This window comes from Rhipicephalus sanguineus, chromosome 11 (assembly GCF_013339695.2).
Source record: "Rhipicephalus sanguineus isolate Rsan-2018 chromosome 11, BIME_Rsan_1.4, whole genome shotgun sequence".
Classification (NCBI taxonomy): Eukaryota; Metazoa; Arthropoda; class Arachnida; order Ixodida; family Ixodidae; genus Rhipicephalus; species Rhipicephalus sanguineus.
In genome coordinates, this window is record NC_051186.1 from 101,959,097 (window position 1) to 101,983,771 (window position 24,675).

At 47.1% G+C, this 24,675-nt stretch overlaps 1 protein-coding gene across 1 annotated transcript in view; it reads right to left on the minus strand.

Annotated features, from left to right (window-relative positions):
* Positions 1 to 13,096, minus strand: part of LOC119373425 (chymotrypsinogen B) — a 42,146-nt gene extending 29,050 nt beyond the window's left edge. Inside the window, exons 1-3 of the mRNA XM_037643451.2 lie at positions 12,856 to 13,096; positions 3,544 to 3,580; positions 2,520 to 2,599 (exon numbers count right to left, since the gene is read on the minus strand). Coding sequence (XP_037499379.1) covers positions 2,520 to 2,599; positions 3,544 to 3,580; positions 12,856 to 12,921 — 183 coding nt within the window. The 5' untranslated portion in view covers positions 12,922 to 13,096. The remainder of the gene's footprint in view (positions 1 to 2,519; positions 2,600 to 3,543; positions 3,581 to 12,855) is intronic.
* Between the last annotated feature and the right edge of the window lie 11,579 nt (positions 13,097 to 24,675).

The following is a 24,675-nucleotide window of genomic DNA, read 5'->3' on the forward strand; positions in this document are numbered from 1 at the left end:
CTTATACGTAGTAATAAGCACGGCAAATGCGACTGAGGCAGACTTGTACGTAACGCGTAATATGTAATGGATTACTTGAAATCGCTTACACTTTACTGCAATTTTGTAACGCTTCAATTACTTCTATTAAGGAGTAACGATCCTTGTAATGCAACAACTTTTTTCTGCAATTGAATACAAAATTACAGTGTGATTACATATTAGAAAGCACGTCGCTTCCTTAAGAATTCGGAGGCATGCTTCAAAGCACTGCGCAATCAACAACTGGTGCGTTAAGTGTTCGTACGGTACAACACCGCACTTTCTTCCAGGGGGTCAGTGGAGAGGGTCTTCAGCGTTTCATAGGACGTCTTCACGAAGAAACGCAGGAAAATGACGGAACGAAACTTTGAGAGACAACTCTGCTAGAACTGATCAAGGTGTAGATGACAGAAAAAATGAAATATATTAATGCGACAAATTCATTTAAAATACAGCGCGCTAAATGTCGATGCTGCCGTTAAATTGAGCCAGTAAAATCGGTGCTTGCACGTATATACCTAAAACTTTTGTGTCAAACAAAGCTGCGCTTTGAAGTTTAGCAAGGGGCGTGTACCACTAAAATAACCTTTGACGGTAGTTTTAGGCGGGTTAATATCTTTTTTTCAGCACGAGTTAACGAGAGCTTCGCTATTTATGACTGGCTATATGTGTATATAAATGCCAGAGTAATAAAGAAGTTGTACGAACAGTAACGTGGGAAGTAATCTATTACTCTGGAATAATTTGTGGATTACGCTTTGAGGCTGTAATTTGTTATTGTAATCGGCTATTTTTTACAGTGAAGCAATCGTAATAGTCATCGATTACTTTTTTTCAGTAACCTGTACAAGTCTGGACTGAAGTAGGGTTAAATTTCTTGAACAATGCTTTCCACATTTTATAGGTTGTAACACCCGCTTAATGAAAAACCACACAGCTCCTTTTTTGAGTTATATATGGTAACTTAATAATTTTATAACTGGCACAAATAAATGTGCAAATTAAATATCGATTGCAGACAACGAAACAACCGCGCTTTCGCCAACTGCGATTTCGACCATACACAGTAACTCAGTGAAGTTCAGAGCATGCTTTAGAAAAGGAGAACAAAAAGAAAAGCTTTATGAGTAAAGGGCCCGCTTCTGATACATGAACTCTTGCCGCAAACTCTTGCCGCAAGCTCTTATTGGATATTCTTGCCGCAAACGGAGGCCCGTAAACAGAGGCTTGACGAACCTAAAACAAGCGCAAGCTAAGAGTCTGTGGCTGGTGGTCCATTAATGGTCCTAGATATCTCGTGTAGTTTCTTAAACGCTAATAGCATTTCTTGAGCTAGCGCGACAAGTTGCGGACAGGCGCTGTACCTTGCCCCTCCCTCGCATTATTCGTGCCTTCCGCAGCTCAGAGTTGTAAGAAGGCGTCCCTCGTGGCGAGGTCTTCCGTGCACTCGCTTGTAGGGCGTGGGCCATTGCTGAAGTAACAGCAATGCCGGACTACAGCTGAAACTCGATATAGCGAACACTGATATGGTGAATGATCTGATGTAGCGAACTAAATATGGCCTTTAGTTCGTCGCGCTTCATTTCAGTTGCATTTAGTCTTTTTATAATGAAACCGAAAAGGCCAGAGCCACCTCGATGCCTGATCTAAGAATCATTTGCTTCGAGCAAGGCTGAAGACTCGAAAAGGTAGAATAAAAACAAAATAAATATTGAAATACAACCCACAACCACACTGTTCCAAAAGGTTGCGAAATATTTGGCCATCAAGCACCAAAAGAAAAAAAAAAGACGCATTTAACTGGTTGCGCCACCGTATGAACTGAAGTTTGAAATGCAAAAGGAGACAGGTAAGGATTACCTCGCTTAAAGTGGGTTTGAAGCCTACAATAATGCGTTCTTGTATATAGGACTTTGAGCGAGTCAGATTACCGATTGCTTGCAGCCGAGGTTTGTCTCTAATGCTGCAACAAATATCTGATATACCGATTTAATTTATGGTCCCGTTTCTACTTCGATATGAAGAGATTCGAATGTGTTACCATGACGCCATTCTACGGGCCGACGTAATGCTAACGCATTTTGCTCGCATTTACCGTTAAATCCAGCCTTTTCCTTCTAAATACATTTCTTTCGACATATATTTTTTTAAAACAACAAAACAGGTATCATAACCACGCTCCATGCGCTTAGAGGCAGGAATGAGGTCTACAAACTATGATGAACGACATCAACTTCTTAGTTGAGATTACAGTTCCACAAAATACCGTCAAAGCAAAACAGGAGGTAATGGAAATCAGTGTACTGTACCCACCACGGTATTCATGTGAATACCCGCGAAAGTAACTGACAACATAAGTACATTATGATGTGTCGAAATCCTGGCCGGTTTGTTGCTTCGATCTAAAGACAACGGATGCGAAATTCGATTTCGTCGTACTTCCGAGGCTCGCTCGCTATTTATGCTATAGCGAATGAATGTGAAGTTGTTCAACGAACCACCCACGGGTACTTGTTGGTGGACAGCGTGCTGCCGTCGACCACCTTGGTGTCTGCATTCAGACCGCATCTGCTGTGCCCTGCGAACAAAAGACGAGCGAGAGAAGTGGTTGTGCGCGTGTACGACTGATAAGGCGGGCTTGGCCGCCTAAATGCGATAAGGTTTGATAAGAGCGCGTAGTAAATGCTCACTGGTGTCTACTTAAAAACCACGGAGCGCGCCGATTTGCCTACTTATTTATAGTTATGCAAAGTAACCACACAATGTTAAAGTGTGAACGTATGAAGTACTCTTTCTACGTTGAACAGTCTGCTCGCTCACTCACTAACGCAGTTTGATCACTTGATGTTCTTACTCTCACTCACGTACTGGCACGTTTAGATGCCTTGTTAATAATATTAACTTCTGAGGTTTTACGGGCCAGAATTAAGATAAGATTATGAGGCATGCCGCAGTGGCAAATCTGGATTAATTTCGACATTCCGGGGTTCTTTAACGTGCACCTAAATGTAAGTACACCATTGTTATTTGCATTTCATTCCCGTCGGTATGCGGCCGCCGTGAGCGGGAATCAAACCTGCGACCTGAAGCTTACCAACACGATGATTTACGTGCCAAGCTGCCACGGCGGGTCAGTTGCCCTGTCACGCGCTTATACACCGCTCATTGAACTCGATCACTTATTTACCCATTTTAAAGGTCACGCAAATATTTATTTCATCACTCACTCACTCACTCACTCACTCACTCACTCACTCACTCACTCACTCACTCACTCACTCACTCACTCACTCACTCACTCACTCACTCACTCACTCACTCACTCAATCAATCAATCAATCAATCAATCAATCAATCAATCAATCAATCAATCAATCAATCAATCCAATCAATCAATCAATCAATCTCACTGCAGCGCTGAGCGAGATACCGGTTCTACGGTAGTTAGTGGACGCAAGAAACACATTACAAGAAACCTATAAAAAAACAGAAATAACCCCGGATTATTGAACAGTGCCTCACCTCTGACTGAATCCACGCTTGGTGCTCTCTGCGTCGCCTGCGCATGACAAAGTTTAGCAACTATTATAGTGTGCAGTCACGTGCATTATTACGTAAAATGGCATAATTTTGCGTTTAACTCTGCAACAATACGCAGCAAAAAGATGCAGTTACAAAGACCACGTGTTATTTCTCTGGATGCATTCGTTTATACCAGAAGGGAAACACGACACCTGAGCATTCTCCTCAGCTCGTTAAAAAAAGAGCGTGCTTTTATCCGTGATTTGCAGCGCGAAAAAGATGGGCTCCAGCCCAACCATGAAGGTAGTTGGCCTGTAAATAGTGGTATGACCTTATTATGCTTTAGGCTTATGTGACATAGTGAAGAACCATTGTAGTTCAGAGCAAGAAGCGCTTTTGCGTCTGGTGCCGCACGTAAAATCGGTATAGATGTTCGAGCGGTGGTACCTCGACTGTGTAATATGTCATTCTGTGATAAATCGTCGTACAATACATTGAACGATTGGCCAATGCACTACATGAAATGACTGACGGCAAGACAATGAAGTGCACTGTATATTGAAGAGCCCATTCTCGTTTTCTTATACATGTGTTTGCTTTGAAATGCCTGCACTTGCACAATTTATGTCTTGTTTTTCCTCTGATTGGTACATCCCCACACCAATATATTTCTATGTAACCCTGATGTATCCTTGTTTATGGGTCCACTATTATTTTTGTTCTAGTAACTTTATAAGAGATTGAACTGCCCCTTTTGTTCTTGTAGCTAATATCCGTGTTGCCTCTCAATTGTGTAATCTAACGTGTTCATGAAATTTTCTGTATGCTTTATGCTATTACATCCTGTATGATATGACGCATTCATTATGCATCATTATTTATTATTTTGATGCGCCCCTTACCCAATACCTCTTACGAAGCTCGTTAGAGGTATCTATAAATAAATAAATAAATAAATAAATAAATAAATAAATAAATAAATAAATAAATAAATAAATAAAAGTTCGACAGATCCCACGCATTGTGGGAGTAGGCTTCATGCGAAGCAGACAGCCAGTAGTTCTATGCAGCATTTTTGTTTTTAGCTTTGAGCTAAGCGTTACGAGGTGGATCGACGTGTTTTTGCTAATAGAGGAGTTCAGTGCACATTGTGGGCTTAGCAGGCACGCCTACTACACCTATGTTTAAATGATAACTTATGGTATGACGTAGTATCAGCACTCACGTTAGAGCACAGGCGTCTGTGTTATCGAAACGAAGTGCACGTACGGTGCGATGATGTGATTATCGTACGTAACTTAGGTTAGCGTATTCCTTCGGGGTAGAGCAACGCTTGAATGTAGCTTGCTGAATCATAGGAATACAAATGTAATGTTTGTTAGACTGCTATAAAAGCGGAGCCAACACTGGAACCACGATTTAAGTGAACCTGACGTGACGCCTGTATCATAGGAGTACATATGTAATGTTTATTGCTTTGTTATAAAATTAGATAGCCAGCACCGCAACCACAATAGACGTTGCACCGACATTACGCCTGCATAGGGTCTTTTTCCAAACCAGTTTCAAGACCTGGCGTGGCTCTCTGGTAGAATACCTGACTGCGATGCAGAATGATTCCGATTCCTGCTGGGATCCAGATTTTTATTCTTTGCATTCGTCAGGTCAACGCTGCTGGTGTCCGTTTTTCTTAACGCTCTGGCATTTAAATAAACAATGTCTGTTCTCGCCATTCTTGGGTAGATATAAACTGTCAATCACCTGTGACGCATACCCGTATACCACGGCCCGTGGTATACGGGTATGTGCCGCACATGTCTGGAGCAAAAGGTTTGACGACGTACGCGACATGATTTATGTCATGACAAGACAGTCATATTCGTCAAACCCTCTTACCCTCCCATGCCAATTTTCGTCTACACCAAGTTAAGGAGGCGATCACGAGACCACTCGGACGTAGGCTATAGATAGATAGATAGATAGATAGATAGATAGATAGATAGATAGATAGATAGATAGATAGATAGATAGATAGATAGATAGATAGATAGATAGATAGATAGATAGATATAAACGCTGAAAGTGCCTTGGTTTCGCTAAGAAATGCTTCGCATTTAATTCATAAAAAAGTCACAGTTTCACCGGAAGGGCGAAGCAATTAATGCGATAGCAACAAATTGTACTAATATACGAAGTGACGCCGGCAGCGAACTGTTTTGTATCCGATCTCACGTAACTACAAAACGCTAGTGTAATACGCCACTCCAAGGAGAGATGCTCTCCGCATAGTCACTTCGCGTTGAGAGCGCAGCACGTAGAAGGGTACACGAGCCGCCATCTGTGATGGTTGTCGAGATAGCGCGCGCGCCAGCGATCGCGACCGCGCACTAAGGTTCAAAGTTTAAAGTTGCTGCTCGCGCGACCCCCCCCCCCCCCCATCTCGTCTTTTCATGCTCGTTAAAGACGGGCGGGACGTTTCCTGTCTGCTTCGACGGCAGGCCTCCCGAGCGAGGTGATGTTATCGCATGCACCCTCCGAGCGACGGAAATGGGCCGGCTCGTTTGATCTCTGCGTCGACCGCGTTCGTCGCCCCCGCTCGCGCGTTTTTACCCGCGATAGACCATACGATGCGCGGGGGGATCTTATAAATTTGGACTTCATACGGGAGGGACATGACGGCAACGGTGACGGCGATGGCAAAAAGCCGTCGAGGCTGTCCATATATTTGCTTTCGCAATAATAAATTCTTAACTATGCGTGGCTTTCCAATAGCGTGGCCCCAACAAAAGTGACATCAGTTCTGGGGCAGGTTTGTCTGCGCGTTCCGCAGTGTTAGAACGTACCTTATCGGCCGTCAGTTTGTTCTGACACTTGTTTTGTGTGTTCACAAACATAGGTCGGCAAACTCACTCATGAGTCGACTCACTCAGGCTTACTCAGACTCATATAGAGATGTGAGCTGAGTGAGTGAGTCCGTGTGAGTAAAGCTTTCGTGAGTCTGAGTCCGAGCGAGTTCGCTTGAGAAAGATTATAGTGAGTCTCAGTCCGAGTGAGTGCGGTTGAGGAACATTTTGGTGAGACTGAGTCCGAGTGAGCCCTAAGGGCAAAATATATTGCACGAATGGGTCTGAGTGAGCTCAACATTTTTTGTCGACCTCTGTTCGTATCTCCTCAACTTCAGCGTTACTATCAGCCCTATGTCGGCTAACGTATATACTCACGCGTACTCCCACATACTTCAACGCGCTACCGTTCATACCTCAGCTCAATATTTATTGATCAGAGGCGTGCATTGCGGAGGAAGAGGGCGGGAGGTTCCTTCACTTCCCTCTGCAAACTTTTGCACCGGAAGCTATTGATAAAAACATTTCGTGTGATTCATCTCTTCAATAAATAATTCTTATTGAATTGCAAACTCTGATAACCCGTACTTGAAAGTACGAGATCAAAAGGTGCTAAGTAGAGCACCGATTATGCAAGATATTGGTGTTAAAGAGCATTGACACTGTGCTAAAAAGCTTATTATAGGCTAACGGCCCCATGAGTCGACTCACTCCGACTCACTCAGACTCAGAATGAGCCGTGAGTCTGAGTGAGTCCGAGTGAATAATATTTTGGTGAGCCTGAGTGAGCTCTAAGGGCAAGATATGTTTCTTGAGTGAGTCTGAGTGAACTCCACATTTTAGGGGCGAAGCTCCTTAAGGCGGCACCCGTTCGTCCCTCGTAGTCGTCGTCGTAGTAGTAGCAGTAGTAGTAGTAGTCGTAGTCCGTAACAAGTCTTACGCTTTGACCTCCAAGGTGGTGCCGGTGGGAGATTTTTCCTGTGCGTTGTTGAACAATAAAAAATTCGCAGCGTGCGCGTTAACTAAAAGCCGAATTCTTCTGTCTCTCATTCCCCATTAGCAGCCATTGGCATGTTCCAGTAGGAAACGTTGGTAGAAGTAGAAGTGTAAGTGTTAGCTAAAAGCCGACTTCTTCTGTCTCTCATTCCCATTAGCAGCCATTGTTTACCTCCAAGGTAGTGCCTGGTGAGATTTCTCCTGTGCGTGATTAAACAATAAAAGTTTCGTTCAAAACGCCGTTGATTGATGAAATAAACCAACGAAAGACGCCAGATGTTTTGTAAAAGCAAAACGAAAGAACGCCAGATGTTTCTAAAGCAAAACGAAAAGACGCCCGCTGCTTAACGAAAGACGCCAGATTTTTCGAAGGCAATGGTTTTCTAAACAATGAAAATTCACAGCGTACATGTAAAATTAAAGTGAGCTGCAAGTCGTCATACCTCATCTAACCTTTAGTATAAACGCGCCCGATCTCATGTTGGTGATGATGTACTGGGCAGAATTCACGGAAGATTCACGGTTTACCGATGAACCTCCGCAGCTTCGCCCACTCATCATCATTCACTCCGTGGATATGCTGTGATTTTTTTGCCAACCTATGTTCACCAAGAAAGCGAACGATTCAGAGCATAGGCTAACACAGGGAAAGGCTTGGAGGTTGAGACTTTCACTAGAAATTTGAGCAATTGACACGCACAGGCCCGCACAAAAAGATCCATTATTAGTATAGGAAGTAGTACCAACCCCAATAGGCACCGTACACTGACCAGAGGGAGCTGCGTTGCTCGCATTGGCCCGTCCCAAGTTCACTGGCATTGGCCGTTAGGGGCACGCAGATAACAGACGCGCGAACGCGTCCCCCGTGTATCCCGGCCGCAGTCCGCCCACTCATTCAGAGAGGGAGACGCGCACATCGCGTTCCATTTTGAGCAACCCCGTCTCATTATTGCGTTTTTTGTCCGCTAGGTTTTGCGTTCTGGCGCTGCAGTCGCACTGGAAAACTCGACTGTACGGTGCCTATAATAGTATCCTTGTCATGTACCTGATGCAGAGAACTCTGCATCCTAGCAGCAAACCTCCTCGCGAAAGGATCTAGAAATGTTAATCTCACGACACCATAGAAAGATCAAGTACCAATGCACTGTTAATCGCGCATATTTGTGTTCCTGGTTTTGGGACAAAAGCGGGAATCCCATAGTCGATTTTTGCAGAGAAAACGACAGCGATATTAAGCCAAAAGTACATTTTCTTCAGGAACATGTAGGTTTTATTTTGTAGTTAGCGCAGCGCTAGAATGAACTCAGCAAGATCATTTTGTCTCGCATGCGCAGTTTCAGTTGAAATAGGTACTGTTCGCTTCAATTCGTCTAATATATATTGTGGGGATCGCTGATAACCCTCGCCCTCGTCCACACCAGCGGTGACACCAAGCAACAACGGTGGCCACTGCGCATGTCCCTGCATGGGCAAAAGACCTAGCACAGCCTGCAGCCAAGATGCAGTGGTCGGTGAACTTTCGTGGAGGGTGCTGGTGTGCGTGGCGTACGGTCCGGCGTGGCGAAGGTTAGGGAGACCGGCACGGAATTTGTGCGTAGAAACTGTTCGTGAGTTTGTTGCGTGTTTCCCCTTGCCGCCGTAACGTTTTCTTTAAGGTTTTCTTGCTACGAATAAATGGTTTTCAGTTTATCCCATTGAGCGCCCATCATATATATATATATATATATATATATATGTATATATATATGATGGGCGCTCAATGGGATAAACTATATATATATATATATATATATATATATATCTATGAAAACAAGACGGTGCACGTACGAGAAAGCAATACTTTATGCCTAACGTTAGGCATAAACGTTAGGCATAAAATATTGCTTTCACGTACGTGCACCGGCTTGTTTTGCTATACGTACCGGACCCACTGAACTTCCCACTGAATATATATATATATATATATATATATATATATATATATATATATATATATCAGACCGAAAAATTCCGACACACACAAGTGCTCACGCGTGGGAAGATCATCACAAATAAGGGAATTGGCTACCTTCATAAATATTTTTTATGTGGTAGGAGACATTTTGAAATGTCTAGGCATAGCAATGGCGGCAGTAATGAAATAAAACAAATTATCTTTTTAATTAGCGGCGACAGGCACTTGGGTCAGATGTGAGAACTGCTGTCCTTCCTGCGAAGAGGCCATTGACGCTTTGAGACTAATGCCACGTTCCGCAAAAAAGTTATATTAGAGGCTTTTAGCTTGTCCGATATTCCGGTATTTGCAAATGGGTCTACGGAATACCGGCTTACCGGTTGTTGGTATCGGAATTTTGTGACCTTTCGTGGAACCTCAACTATAAAGACGTATGTTTCTTTTTCGCCTGGACTCCGCGGGGGAAAGAGTGTAAGAAGGCGGCAACTCTTTCGATATTAGGCCGCTGACTCGAATTTACGCGAGCAGGGAAGCAGAATGCACTACGTGTCTGTAACAATAATGCTTGCCTCGTTCATCTCCACACCACCAGATGGCACCACCCATCCGGCCTTTCACGCTGACGACTAACTTTCTATTCATGCACGCTTAAGTTTTCTTGTTTTGCATTCGAATACGAAAGTTGAAAAGTGACAACAAGGTTCAGCGCTGCGTTGAATACGTCTGAAAAGACGCTTCCGCGATGACAAACTCGCCAGCGGTGAAGGCAACTCGGCTGTTACAGTAATAACGCGAGCGACATTGCGCACGGCGGTGACTCGACGAAGATGACTGTCGTTCAAGTCTCGCTTGCCGGCGGAAAGCCATACAAGTGACCGATGGCGGCGACGCCATAATTGGCAGCACGGTTGTGAGTGTGTTCATAAATGTCGCTGCTACGAACTTTACATTGCAATAAGCCCGTGAGCCCATTAATGACTGCCGACAGTTCTGTCTCGACGTCTTCACGCGCGCATTGGTCAAAGGATGCGATTTCGGGAATGTAGAACATGTATACATTGCAGCAGAGACGTCAGATTCGGCAGTGAAGGGCGAGAGGGGGCGACGGGGGAAGCCCTCCTTCGCTCTCTGTCCGGCCCCGTCATGGTGGTCTAGTGGCTATGGCGCTCGACTGTTGGTTGACCCGAGGTCGCGGGATCGAATCCCGGCCGCGGCGGCTGCATTTTCGATGGAGGCGAAAATGTTTGAGGCCCGTGTACTTAGGTTCAGGTGCACGTTAAAGAACTCCAGGTGGTCGAAATTTCCGGAGCCCTCCCATACGGCGTCTCTCATAATCATATCGTGGTTTTGGGACGTTCAACCCCAGGTATTAATATTATCGCCCTCTGCCCGCTCTTCCCACGTGTTTATTTAGCGGCTGCATTCAGTTCAGGACATGCAGTATAATGTTGCAATAAACCTTGCACAGACTTTCGACTTTTGGTCACCGGAATGGTGTATTTACTTTGAGCACCTCAGTCTGATCTAAATGCGGAATTAATACGATTTAACACCCCCCCTACATATTGTGATTTTTGAACAGCGCATACGAAACCCGGAAATAGCCGATATATCGTGCCAAATGAAGCGACGATGGGCTCGCAAAACCACGACTATTCAATAAAAGGCACGGCGATCAGAAAACGCCGTGCTGCGCGCAGACGAGGGGAAAACGAGCTCCACCGCTACACCCGGAGGACATAGCTACACACGAAAACACGTAGCAGAAGCACGTGATCAACGCGCAGGCGTTTTATTGGATGGATGGGTGGATGGATGGATGGATGCTACGCTCGACAAAAAAAGGAAAAAAAAACTTGTTTTTCATAAGTTGACCTATTGTCTTCTCTACTTCGCTTTAACCGATCCTACTATAGATGAAATAACATACATTCACAGCCCACCTCTGTGCGCCTTACGGCAAATTTGATTTATTGTTGCCACAGTTTATTAGATGCGAAGCAGCTCTTTGACTCACGTGTGTAACGCCGTACGCTACGTGCGTCCGTACGAATGCGCCGCAACGCGTTCCCCTCGCCGTAGGTGTTGGAGCGTTGCCAAGTAGGTCACGCCACAGTTCGGCGTTGACGTCACGCTCCCCTCGCACGCTTGCCTCGCAGGTGCGCGCTGACGTCACTCTCTCCCTCACCCGCAGCATGCTCGCCGCAGCGCCCGCAGCTGCCGGCTGCTCCGCCCGCTCGCAACACCTCTGAACGTGTCACTTCTCTCTCGCTTCACCCTCTCCACTGCCCGCAACGCTCGACCGCACGTCGAGTGGAAACAGCTCACGCTCGGGACGTCGAAAGGGACGTCGTCCTAGCCGAGATCGACGTGCTGTGTCTCGTGGAAACGTGGAACGCCGCCGCCCCGAAGATCGAAGGTTTCGACGCCGTAACGCACGCCGCCTCCGAACGTTCGGCGGCGGGAGGCGTCGCCGTTTACGTTAGGAGCCGGCGTGCGCTACGCGCGTCTAACGTCGACCTGGAACAACGATCGGGAACATGTCGACGCTCTTGCTCCGAGTGCGTTGCCGTGCGCGTCGGTGACGTCGCGATCATCGCGCTTTACCTCGATCCAAACCGGTCGCAGGAACAGGTTCATCGCTGCCTCGAGGAGACGCTGACTGATTGCGGCGAGGCGTGTCCACGCGCGCCTCTTATAGTCGCGGGAGACTTCAACGTTGACGTCAGCGGAGGAGGAGGAGAATGGCTCGTCGATTACATGCGTGACGTGTACTCGCTCAAGTGCGTGTCGGCGGCGGAACGGAAACTACCCACCACGATAAGGGGTACTTGCATCGATCTGGTCTTTGCCAACTTCGACGTCGCGTGTCTGCTCCTGCAGACACGCGACGTCGTGCAGACACGTCGTGCAGACGTCACATTTACTTCACATTTACTTGACATTTACTACTCATAACATCCCCTATACTTTCTTTGGCATTATTGTCTGTCAGTGCTTATTAATATTGTGTATAACAAAGAAAAACGAGCCCTTAAAATTAACACCTCTTTCCTTCATTCATATACGACATAACATATGAGAGAAAAGGGCCTTCTTTCATATGGCATTGGTATACCTGACACTTTGTTCAAAGTCGCTCGCTGTAATCTTCATTGTCCCTGTCCTTGCGGGAGAGTGAATTTCCTGACTGCGGCACGCCAGCTGAGGCAAATTTGAGACCCTTCTGCTAAGCTGTATTACCTTGGTATATCTCTTTCTCGAAAGGGTGGTCCACAGTAACACAATCTCGATTTCTTTAAAAAACAAGAATTTTATACTCTCGAATACAAAGCGCACGTCCCCCTTTTATACCATTTCCTACTGTACACAACCTAAACTTTAACAGCACGTTAGGGCTCTACGAGAAGACATTCCGATTCGGCACCGATTTACCGAGCCGTTTCACGCTGTCAGGCAAGTGGGGTGCAATGGTAAACAAGGCCGCGTTTCGAAAGAAAGGCGCATGTAAGGACTTACCGCTAGCGTCCACACGTGTCCAACAAGGAGCACGGCGAGGCAGAGCGCAAAGCGGACGGGCGCCATGTCGGAGGCCTGGAAGATTCTTCTTCTACATCGCCAATGTCGCTCGTGCCTCGCCTGAAACTGCGCCTTACCCCGGCTACACTACACTGATGCGCGCTGCGATGCTTTCAGATGTGCGAAATCGAACATCCCGGTATATGCCTCCTTACGTCGGTGCGGCGTCGCTTCGCGGTCTTGTCAACAGTGGGAAAATGAAACACACACACACAGCGCTGCGATGACGTCTTCACGTCACAAACAAACTCGAGACGCTCTGAGGCCAAAGTCCTTTAGCAGGGAAGAAATGTCGAAGACGACGAAAACACACGCATAAAAACAGAGATGTTGCGGGTGTGCGAAGAGAAGGTACTTTTCAGGCAGCGTGTCGGCGGCTTTCGCGTATGGAAACATATCAACGACCGGGAATGTGGTTTCGTCCTCGCATTGCCTGACGTGTTTACGTTTTGTTTTCTTATTGTTTTTTTACTGTATGCAAGGTTGCGTCCTTGCCGCCGGAGGAACTTATGCTTCGACGTGTGTAAGAGGAAAGTCGAGTTTGATGTTTCGCGAGTGCCTTCGTGGTTGTCAGGACGAGGTTCCTTTCTTTGATCTAGTTCTTTTTTTTCACTTCTGGCTGAGGGGCGATGAGCGCTGTCAGACTCCTACGAAGCCACTCAACTTTTCGTTGAATAGACCCACTTTGCGAATAGCGTTCTTAAAGGGACACTAAAGGCAAATAACAATTTATGTCAGACTGAAATGTCAATGTGTGAAAACGTCTAAAACGGCAATATTATCAACAGCAGTGCCCTACTTACCGAGAAATTAAGCTAAATGTATCACATGATGAGCGCCACGGGTGGGACATTTTCGAAGTGATTCGGATAAGGTATGAGAGTCTGCCTACAATAAATCACTAGTAATCAAACTAGCAGCAATAAAAAAGAACCTTCAGTGCATCAAAAGACATAATAAAATGCTGTTTGTTCGTTTTCGTTTGATACATGGAAAAAAAGGACCTCTGTGGCGTTGCCATGGGGAACTGCGCGCGTGGTTCAAAGGTTCCGTTTTCGCCGAACCGCGCCCGGCGCCCTGCTTCGCTCACGCGGTCGCGTCTCAGTGGTAGTTTCGGTATCGCGTACTGCCGCGTGTGTTTGAGCGCTCGTGAAAGTCGCTCTGACAGAAAGTTCGACAAAATGCCGCATGCAACGACGCCGGCACTACGAGCCCTCAGCAGCATACCGCGTTCATCGGGGTTCAAGTCGCTGAATTGTCGCGAGCCAATGTCTCGTTGTCAAGTTCTCCGTCCACATCCATTGCGGCGATTGCGGCAAGCTTTGATGGCTTTGATGGCCGTTGTTGCTGCTGTGGGTCCCACTACTTTCGCTCAGCTGCTACTAGTGTAGGCGGCCGCGCAGTAAAGGCGGGCAACGTTGGGCACGGCAGCAGTGACGTATGAAAGTCTGATTTCAGGCGGGCGATTTGAAGTGCGCTAACGCGATGCGGATCACTAAAACGTGATTTTATTTCAAAATAAGCACTTCATTGGCATAAAACTAGCACTACGAGGTTTTCGGACCGCTATTTCAACAATAAACGTCGACTTAATATTTGCCTTTAGTGTCCCTTTAAGTTTCAAATGACCACCATAATGCAAATACTAACAGCTTTACCTTACTTTGTGCATTCCTTTTGACTGACACTAAGCGAGCAATGTTGATAATATAACTACGTTCTATAAACCCCAGGAAGGGAAAGAAGATGATATTGTGACGTTGAAGAACGACACCAGGGTTAGGGCGCGTGGGCAGCTAGGGCGAAGACGAAGAAAAAGAAGGAAGAGAATAGTTTCCTCGGAGCAGAAAATGGTGTAAAATAAGGCAGCCAGAAGTAGCAATGACAAGATTACGATGTAGAATTGCAACTCTTAATTTATACATGCACAGAGCTGGTCTGCCGATCTCTCCTACACGCTCCTTTTCCAATGAGGTAGAAACACCCCAACATTTCTTGCTGGTCTGCCGACCTTTTTCTTCTCTCAGAAAACGAACTATCGAAATTGTAATGCGGCACCTTGGTCTGCCAGTTACTTCGACTGCACTGTTGTCATTTGGAGCTTCTGTGCTGGGGCACTCGGACGGGAATATATGCATTGCTATAGAGAAACTCATATGCGAATCAAATCGTCTTATTCGACACATAAACCGGTAATAATCTTTAAATTATGACATATTGACATAACGGTTTTTGGTCAGTTGCGAGGTTATGCAACATAGTCTAGGCTAAAACTGGTATTCACTAAAATAGCTTTTCATTCTAATTGACTCTGTAACCTTTATTAGCAGCTAAAAATTTTCAGACTATATGATCCGCCCGACACTTGGCCGATCTGCCTGAGTGGGTAGGTGCCAGTCATCCCAGGAGCATCATCATTATTATTATTATCATCATCATCAGAACAGGCGGCACGCAGCAAGGCACGCAGCATTATCTGTGTCGTTGCTTCTCAAGATATATATCGATAATGAAAGAAAAGCTTGGCGATAGGCCTTCGATAGTTTTCTCTCAGTGCTACTCAGAAATGGAGTTGTAGGAAGGGCTAGAATAGGGCAGAGAGAAATTGCCGATATGCTGATATCACGAGGTCAAACAGGCGTGTGCATGTTCGATAGGAACATAGGAAGAGAGAGAAATAGGCTTGGCTATGTCAGAATTAAATGAAAGCGCTTGTTACTGTCGTAAATTCAGCTTGCTATCTTTAAAGCGCCCTATTGTCTTCCCGCCTTGAATACGAAATGTAGTTTGGCAGCTGAACTAAAAGAAGGCTTTAAAATGTGGCCGGTAGTCAAGTACATAGAGCTAAACTACAGATTAGTGCAAATAATAGTGGCTTATTCGAAGAAGACCGTTCGGCAGATAGAAGCCAAAACCAAACATTTTTTAACACGAAAGTGTTTTATGCCGGGGTCCACCAAGACTTCACTGACGCATTTCCGTCACGGAAATGACGTCGAAAAATTTACACGATCAGATCGCAAAGAAAAAAAGGTTCCGTCAACGGGTATTGAACCCACGACCGCTCGGTCCGCAACAACAGCTGCCGGGCACGCTATCCACTGCGCCACGGTCACAGACTCTAGGGGCTTTACAAATGCGCCTTTTATATCTACCACTCTCCCAGTCGGCGAGGTGGTGTTGCCCTCTGGGAGCGGTCAGGTAAAGTAATTCGTCATTACTGTGGCCTCCGCCATTAGCACCTTCAACGCGTTACACGTCCGTCCCATTCGGCGTGTTTTCGATAGAAGTTCAATTTTGCCAATGTCTTACACACCGCGAGGTGCCGACCTTCGCCCAAGCGCCGTAAAAGCGTCGGCCTCGCTCATAGCATCACGCTAATACAAACCAAAAATAGCTCTGCGACGCGCGCCTGCCTCACCTGGCTCTAACTCCGCGCTCACGCGCACGCCCCGAGAAAAATCGCGGCCGGTCTACCGGGGCGGCACGACGCGCTTTGCGTTTCCCTCTAGTCCGGCCGTGGTGTTCAATCACCTTTTAACATACCGCGGGACGGCGACCAAGTTCTGCGTCTAATATACGACGCTCTTCTGGCTATCACACCTCGTTCTCTGATTACGCTTTTACCGTTAACTACTACAGCTACCACAAGGGTTTGTTTAATCATTTAACATGGACGTTAGTCGTCGGGATGGAGATGTGCCACCAATCATTAAAGTGGGTGCATACACGTTAAAAGGTGCCATTAGCTGCCAGACATCAATATACATTGTGCAAACTCTCTTATATCAATGTACAGTAAACATTCAGTTACTTCTGTAAGGGCACCCTTTACTTTCGTGTTATTCCCATTCCTATGACGGAGGGATCAACCATGTTTTTTTTCAATAATTGACGGCCAAGGAACAACGTGATCGCCACTTCTGGTCTTTCTCGCACACACCGACGCTCCCGAAGGTGTACGTTGAAGAGCGACGCGCCGATAATACGTATGTTGGCGAAGCCGTTTTGCTTGCCCCAGCACGTTTTGTTGCGGCACCGCGTACCAAGCAGTGCCCATAGACGAAGCCTGTTGTTTTCGTTTGCTCTCCATAATTTTCAGGATGCATAACCTAAGGACACCGGAAACAAGTGCATCGTCGTGGCAACTGACTACCTCACCCGCTACGCCGAGACAAAGGCCTTGCACAAAGGCAGTGCCGCCGAGGTAGCCAAGTTCTTCGTGGAGCACATCGTCTTGCGTCATGGCGCCCCAGAGGTCCTCATCACAGACAGAGGTACCGCCTTTACTGCGGACCTAACTCGGGCGATCTTCAAATACAACGAGACGAGCCACCGCCGCACCACCGCCTACCACCCGCAGACCAATGGCCTCACCGAGCGTCTAAATAAAACCATCGCCGACATGCTGGCCATGTACGTCGACGTCGATCGCCTGAGTTAGGTCCGCAGTAAAGGCGGTACCTCTGTCTGTGATGAGGACCTCTGGGGCGCCATGACGCAAGACGATGTGCTCCACGAAGAACTTGGCTAGCTCGGCGGCACTGCCTTTGTGCAAGGCCTTTGTCTCGGCGTAGCGGGTGAGGTAGTCAGTTGCCACGACGATGCACTTGTTTCCGGTGTCCTCTTCATTTCTTACGAGGCTGGGCGATGGCATCGTGCTGACAGAGGATGATGACAGATTGATTGACATCCGCTTTGTAGACTAGACTACGTATGTCACGTACGTCCAGGTAGTCTACGAATACGACAAGCGCCATCCACTAATGTTGGTCTACGTAGCCCTATCCAGGCCTGCCAGTCTCAAGGGCCTAAACCTCACCAACGCGATGGGTGACTTCAGATTCCGACTTGTCGCCGGCTCTATAGACAGACAATTTGTAGGCGAAATGACCGAAGCAGCCACGATTTCTAACAGCTGTACCATAACCCATACTTCATTACACATGGACCCCTCACCTCCGCGATCGCGACCGAATCCGATAAAAGTCATGACCATCGTCTAGTGCTCACTCATCACTGTGATGATAACCTTGGTCAAGAACTGTTAGGAACCCCTTCCACGCATGCACACGGGTTCGTGAAACGTGCGTGCTTTCTCTACGATAACGGACAAGTATAAGCACTACCTATCAGCTTACCGCTTCTGGTGTTGCTACTACCCACGTTACCGTTGGAAGCGTTACCCAAGTGTAAACAACTGGTTATAACACATATGCGGCTCTTCAACATATATGTGTGCGTATAAAAATTATACAAATATTTAGCATCATTTCGTAACCTTTCGCTCAGTAAAAAAATTACGCCACAGTCACCTTCCCGCCGCATGCTTCGCATAACATCGACTCCCACTGTACGTGGGATCTGCCGAATTTTTCCCTCCGAGCATGGCTCATACCCATTGCGGGGGGGGGGGGGCGAGTAGGGTGTGAATTTCTCCAATATTTTCTGTAGTACGTGTGTCATTCGTAGAGGGTATAGTTAACTAATATATTGGACTGATGTACCAATTATCGGTAATCAAACATTTAAAGTTCTATGGACAGCTATACGCTTTTTATTCTCCTTACCACATACCATCGTTGACATAACAGGCGATATTTGCCGCCTACTGTAGATTCTTACAATTAGAAAAAAAAAACATATCTACGATATTTACTCCAAAGATCAATATTTAGCTTATGGGTAAATAACACTTCAACTTTCCCGTTTCTTTCAAAGAAGATTTTTCAGCTCTCCCCTGCTGTGGTTGGAACCTTCGTTTCCGTTTTGCAACAGTCTAACAATTATCGTCAAAGAACGATGCTGCAAAGTACAGCTTTGCATTGTAACGTGCAATGTGAACCAAGGAGAAGTGACTGGCACCACGTATGAGTTCTTACGTCGTCGCGGTCATTCCTAATGAACTAACAAATAGATACGTTGAAGATAGTTCAACCAACGATTTGCTATGCAAGGGAAGTGCGTTCGGGCATACTTTGTGCCTTGGACTGCTCTCAGTTTTTTCTTAATTGTGACAATTCCTGACGCTCACTGATCGTGCGAAACGGAGGACGTCATCCTTCGGGATGGGGGACCATCACCCCAACGAGACTGCGGGCCCCAGCCGTCTGCCTACCGATGGACCGAACATGAGTGACCGTGCCGTCGTATCCGTTCCTTGTGACTCCACCGACAGCTCGTCCGTGGAAGACATGGAGTCGGAAGCTGACTTCGCGACGTTCACCTCCCGCCGGTTGAAGCGAAAGCTTCGAAGGACGTCATCTTCAAGAGACTCGCAACCGGCGCTGGATACCGGCAAGCAGTGTTTTACAATCTCGTATGTGCCTACCTCTACAACAGACAACTTGAACTCGCTTAACAGGCAGTCATTAACTGAATATTTTGAGCGAGTCGCACCTGCGCAAGTGACTGAAATTCGTATAAATGGCAGGAAGAACATATTGTCAGTCGACGTGACAAACAAGACTATTCTCGAGAGGCTGAAGGCCGTCGCACAATTGGGGGCTATCTCAGTGCGCTCGTTCCTCGCTCGCGGAAAAGGAACAACGACTGGTGTCATAAACGACGTGGACAGTGACATCACTGACGCTGACCTCCAGAGATTTGTAACGTCGACCGTGCGAGTCCTGAATATCCGCCGCTTCGGGCAGTCTCGCTGCATCAAGCTAGTGTTTGATTCCGAGACTCTGCCTAGCCACGTCAAGGTTGGATACGTCCGACATCCCAAGATAAAAGAGGAAATGCGCGTCCTGCGGAAGATGGTGAGGGACAACTCGACACACAGGGAAGCTGTCTCATCCATCCGCCGTCATAGACGCCGCTCCGCACGCAGGCGCCAACGGAACCACAGTGGCCACCAGCTTGATAAATCAACAACAGTTCAGGCCAAACACATGACTGCGCAGCATAACGCCTCTACTTCCATCTGTAGAGCACCCCGTCCGAGCGACGCACAAAAGGAAGCCGAGCCAGCGAAGCACGCCGATGCTTCAGATGCTGAATGGCCTTCGCTACCGTCTGGAGCAATAGGCAAGACCACATCGTGGGCTGCATCTCCAACGGTGGCTCATAACGATAGGCAAGACTTTGAAAAGATTCAGAGCATACTGAAGAACCTGCTGAAGTCCATTCGTGCAATTCTCTGCGAGCTACAGACGCCGGGCGCAAAGGCAGCAGTGCAGATCCTGAACGTGCTGGAACCGCTCCTGGTAGCGCTTCCTTAGAACAATATGGCAAATTCATTCGAAGAGCGCGTTCGAGCATCTGCAATAATGCAGTGGAATGCAAGAGGTTTGCGAAGCCGGTTGTCTGACTTTCGACAACGGATGTTTAAATACCAATTTCCCGTGGTTATTATATGCGAGCCGAATATGGTGTCGTCTTTTCGGCTTTCCGGATACGTGACACTGTGGTCTCGCGACGACCGAAGTGCGAGTAAAGTGATGATATGTATACGTCGTGACCTAACGTTCGTGAGGCATGACGTGGCCTCCCATGCTTCAAATGAATATATATGCCTCACGGTGAAACACAAACGGCGTTCACTCTCAATAATCGGTGGATATATCCCCCCCAGAAGCCGTGTGGACTGCACTCACCTTTTATCTGTGCTCCAAGCTTGCCCAGGTCCACATGTATTAGTTGGGGATTTCAACGCACACCATCCCATGTGGGGCTCAGCTTCAATGAACACCCGCGGCAGGGACATTGCTGATCTTCTACTAAATCAGGGCCTGCTGTCCATCAACGATGGATCACCAACTTTTCTTCGTGGCGCATCGTACAGCAGCTGTCTGGACGTTTGTTTCGTGTCTAGGGCTCTCCTGCCAACCACCTCCTGGTGTGTAGACATGGAAACACACGGAAGTGACCATCTCCCGACATACATTCAACTGAAAGCATTCCGCCGTTCGGCTCCTTTTTCAGTGCGAAGCGTGGAATGGCAAGAATTCCAAACCTCTGTGGACTCCCAGTGTACCAACATCCAATCTCTCTCTGAAATAGAGAGTGTCATCGCATCAGCCCTAAGTGCAAATACGAAGCATGTCAGTGTATCACAACCAAGATCGCAGATTGATGCACAATACGAACACCTTCGTGCAATCCGTCGTCGTGCAGAGAGAAAGTATAGGAGGACGAGATCACCATCAGACTTGTCTGCATCTCGCCGAGCACTACGGCATATATTACGACACTTCGACAAACTCGACAGACAACGGTGGAGGACATTTTGTGGATCCCTGGACCCCAGGAAGCCTCTGTTGCGAATATGGCAAGTTGTTCGGAGTCTTCAGACACCTACACAACAGTTGTCTCCTTTCCGAGCTGTCGCACTAAAGCAAGGCCGGAGTGAAGTAGATGTTGCAGAAGATTATTGTCAATTACTGGTAGGCACTTCCTCCTCACCGGTATCGCTTTCATACTGCGCCTCACCACCATCTTCTGACGGTCGCCTCGACGTACCGTTCACTATGCACGAACTCGACGCTGCGATTGCCGCCTCCCGACGCTCGTCTGCGCCAGGGCCTGACGGGATCACCTATTCGGCTCTCTGTCACCTTGGCCAGGAGGCGCGGAAAGTTCTTTTGTCTTACTACAATTCTACGTGGGACACGGCAACAGTCCCAGACAACTGGAAGTGCAGTCGCATAGTGGCCTTACTGAAACCAGGCAAGTGCTTACACGAACTTTCTTCGTATAGGCCAATTGCCCTAGCCAGTTGTGTCGGCAAAGTAATGGAACGCATGGTGCTGACGAGACTGGAATGGCTATTGGAGAACAATGTCATCTTGCCAGATTTCATGAATGGCTTCCGAAGGGGTCGATCGTCAATAGACGGCGTCGTTGACCTAGTTTCGTCGGTAGAAAAAGAAAAACAACGTCGGAGGTTAGTAGGCGCCATTTTTTTGGATATTAAAGGCGCCTACGATAACGTCCTTCATGAGGCCATTCTTGATGCGCTTGAAGACATCGGCGTAGGAGGCCGCCTTCACGCGTGGATAGTCAGCTATCTTAAGGGACGTACCATTTTCATGTCGACGCCTGATGGTGACACGGGCCGGCACCATGTCAGCCGTGGAGTTCCACAAGGCGCGGTCCTCAGCCCCATGCTTTTCAACATCACCCTCATTGGTCTTGCAGCTGAGCTCCCTAACGTTGTCAAAGTCAGCGCCTACGCTGACGATATATGCATATGGGCATCTGGAGCGACGCGTCCGCAACTGCGAGCAAGACTTCAACACGCCACATCAGTAACGTCAAAGTACTTGCGCCGTCAAGGCCTGCAACTCTCAACAACGAAGTGTGCTGCATTGGTATTTACAAAGAAATCAATGACGCGGTACCCTATCTTCGCTGACGGAGCAGTGATTCCTGCTGTCACGCACTACCGATACCTAGGTGTCGTCATTGATCGCAGCCTATCTTGGACGAAGCATGTCACTGCGCTACGAACCAAACTTGTTAGTTTTGTAGACGTTCTTCGAGTTGTAGCAGGACTAAGATGGGGCCCCTCTGAGAAGAGTCTCCTGCAGTTGTACCAGACATTGTTCGTTGGCTATCTAAGGTACAGTGCACCTGTGCTCTCCAGTATGCGTGCAACATGCATCCGTACTTTGGAGAGCCTTCAAGCGCGAGCGCTGCGAACGTGCCTAGGGCTACCAAGGTGTACAACAACCTCTGGCACCATAGAGGAATCACGTACATGCCCTATAGAGGTTTACTTGTCTTGTGAACCCCTTAGAGTCCACCTTCGACTGCTGACTCGCCACGCAAACCATCCCTTGTCTTCGCTCCAGAGAGATCGACCAGGCTGCACCTACTCACGATGCGTCGATACACACAGGCACGTCATCCCTTCTGACTTTACACCAGTCATCATCCCCACAGTGCCACCATGGACGCTGAACAGGCCACTGGTGTCCCTTCAAATACCCGGGATTACGAAGAAGCGTCGCGTTCCGTGTGCTGCGCTCAAACAACTCACCTTGGCATATTTGACTCAACGTTACGACGACACTCTGCACATATACACCGATGGATCTGTGACTCCGTGCGATTCGACTGCAGCCTTTGTGATTCCTCATCTGGGTACCTCCCGGAAGTACAAATTAGATCACAGGTCGTCTTCAACAGCTGCAGAACTTGTTGCGATACGGGAAGCTATCCAATTCGTGTGCGGACAATCACCACGTAAATGGACGATACTCTCAGACGCAAAATCCGCATTACAAGCTATTTACTCTTGCTCAAGAAGGGGACAATATTATGCACTCGCTTTAGAAATCATTCACGCATTGGACCTTACGCAGAAGATTGGTCATTCAGTTACACTGCAATGGATTCCTGGACACTGTGGATTGGTAGGCAACGAGCTTGCTGATTCTGAAGCAAGAACCGCTGTCTCTAACGCCCCCACCGACGTGAAAGTACCGTACACGCGAGGTGACGTGAACTCTTTATTGAGATTGCTCATGCGAGAGTGCATAACCACTTATTGGTCTCAGCCAGACCATCGATACAGGCGCCTGCGGGAAATAGATCCGGAAATGACTTTTCGCCTCCCGGCTAGAATGAACCGAGGCAACGCCAGTTTGCTGCACCGGATTCGTCTGGGAGTTGCATTCACTCGCCGCTATGCACACCTCATCCGCCGTGCGGACAGCCCGAACTGTGAACGATGCCAAGTACATGAAAACAACAGCACATATATTTTGTGACTGCCCACTTTACGTGTCACAACCTAATGCACTTGCTTTAACGTTGTCAGGAATCGGTGTGGCAACACTAAGTGAGACGGGTATTTTGTCAGCTATGTGCGACCAGACAAAGTCACCAACTGCTATCAAGGCTGTGGTAGATTTTCTTAGGAGCACAGAACTGGACACAAGACTATAGCGAAACCACTACGTCACGTGGTTATTGTATTATTGTATATACGCATATCTCTTTCCTCTCCCCATCATCACCCCTCATCACTCCTTTTTTCCCCTTTCCCTTTTCCCCTGTGCAGAGTAGCAGGCTAGAGCGCACTAGCTCAGGCCGACCTCTCTGCCTTCAAATAAAATTCTCTCTCTCTCTCTTGCTATGCAAGTAGCTTTTCGTGTGTGTTTTTACATGAATCTCGCTATGAATCGGTTATTACGGCTGTGCTTTACCAAGTGATTCTACATGAATCTCCGATGAATAAAAAATGCTGGAGTTCTGTGTCCTTAGATTTAGACGCACGTTAAAGAACCCCAGGTGGTCGAAAATCCCGGAGCCCTCCACTACGGAGTTTCTCTCAATCATATTGCGGTTCTGGAACGTCAAATTCCAACAACTATTATTATTATTATTATTATTGTTATTATTATTATTATTATTATTATTATTATTATTATTATTATTATTATTATTATTATTATTATTATTATTATTATTATTATTATTAACAAATCTCCGAGATTTGCCTTCAAGCGAGGTGATTACACGGGCCTCTATCATCACTTGTCTACCGTTGAGTGGTCACAGGTTACTGACAAACCAAAGGTTGATGAGCAGGTTGATCGGTTTACGGAGCTTGTACTGAGCAGCATGCGTAATTTTATTCCCCAATATACACCTAAACAACGTAAATATCCCCACTGGTTCTCATCTGAACTTATCAGTGCACTGAAGCATAAGATCACGCATACAGGAAATCTAAATGTTCTCCATCCAGCGAGTGGAAGGAAGAGTTCAGCTTCCTTCGAACTCTCTCTAAACGCCTATATAAAC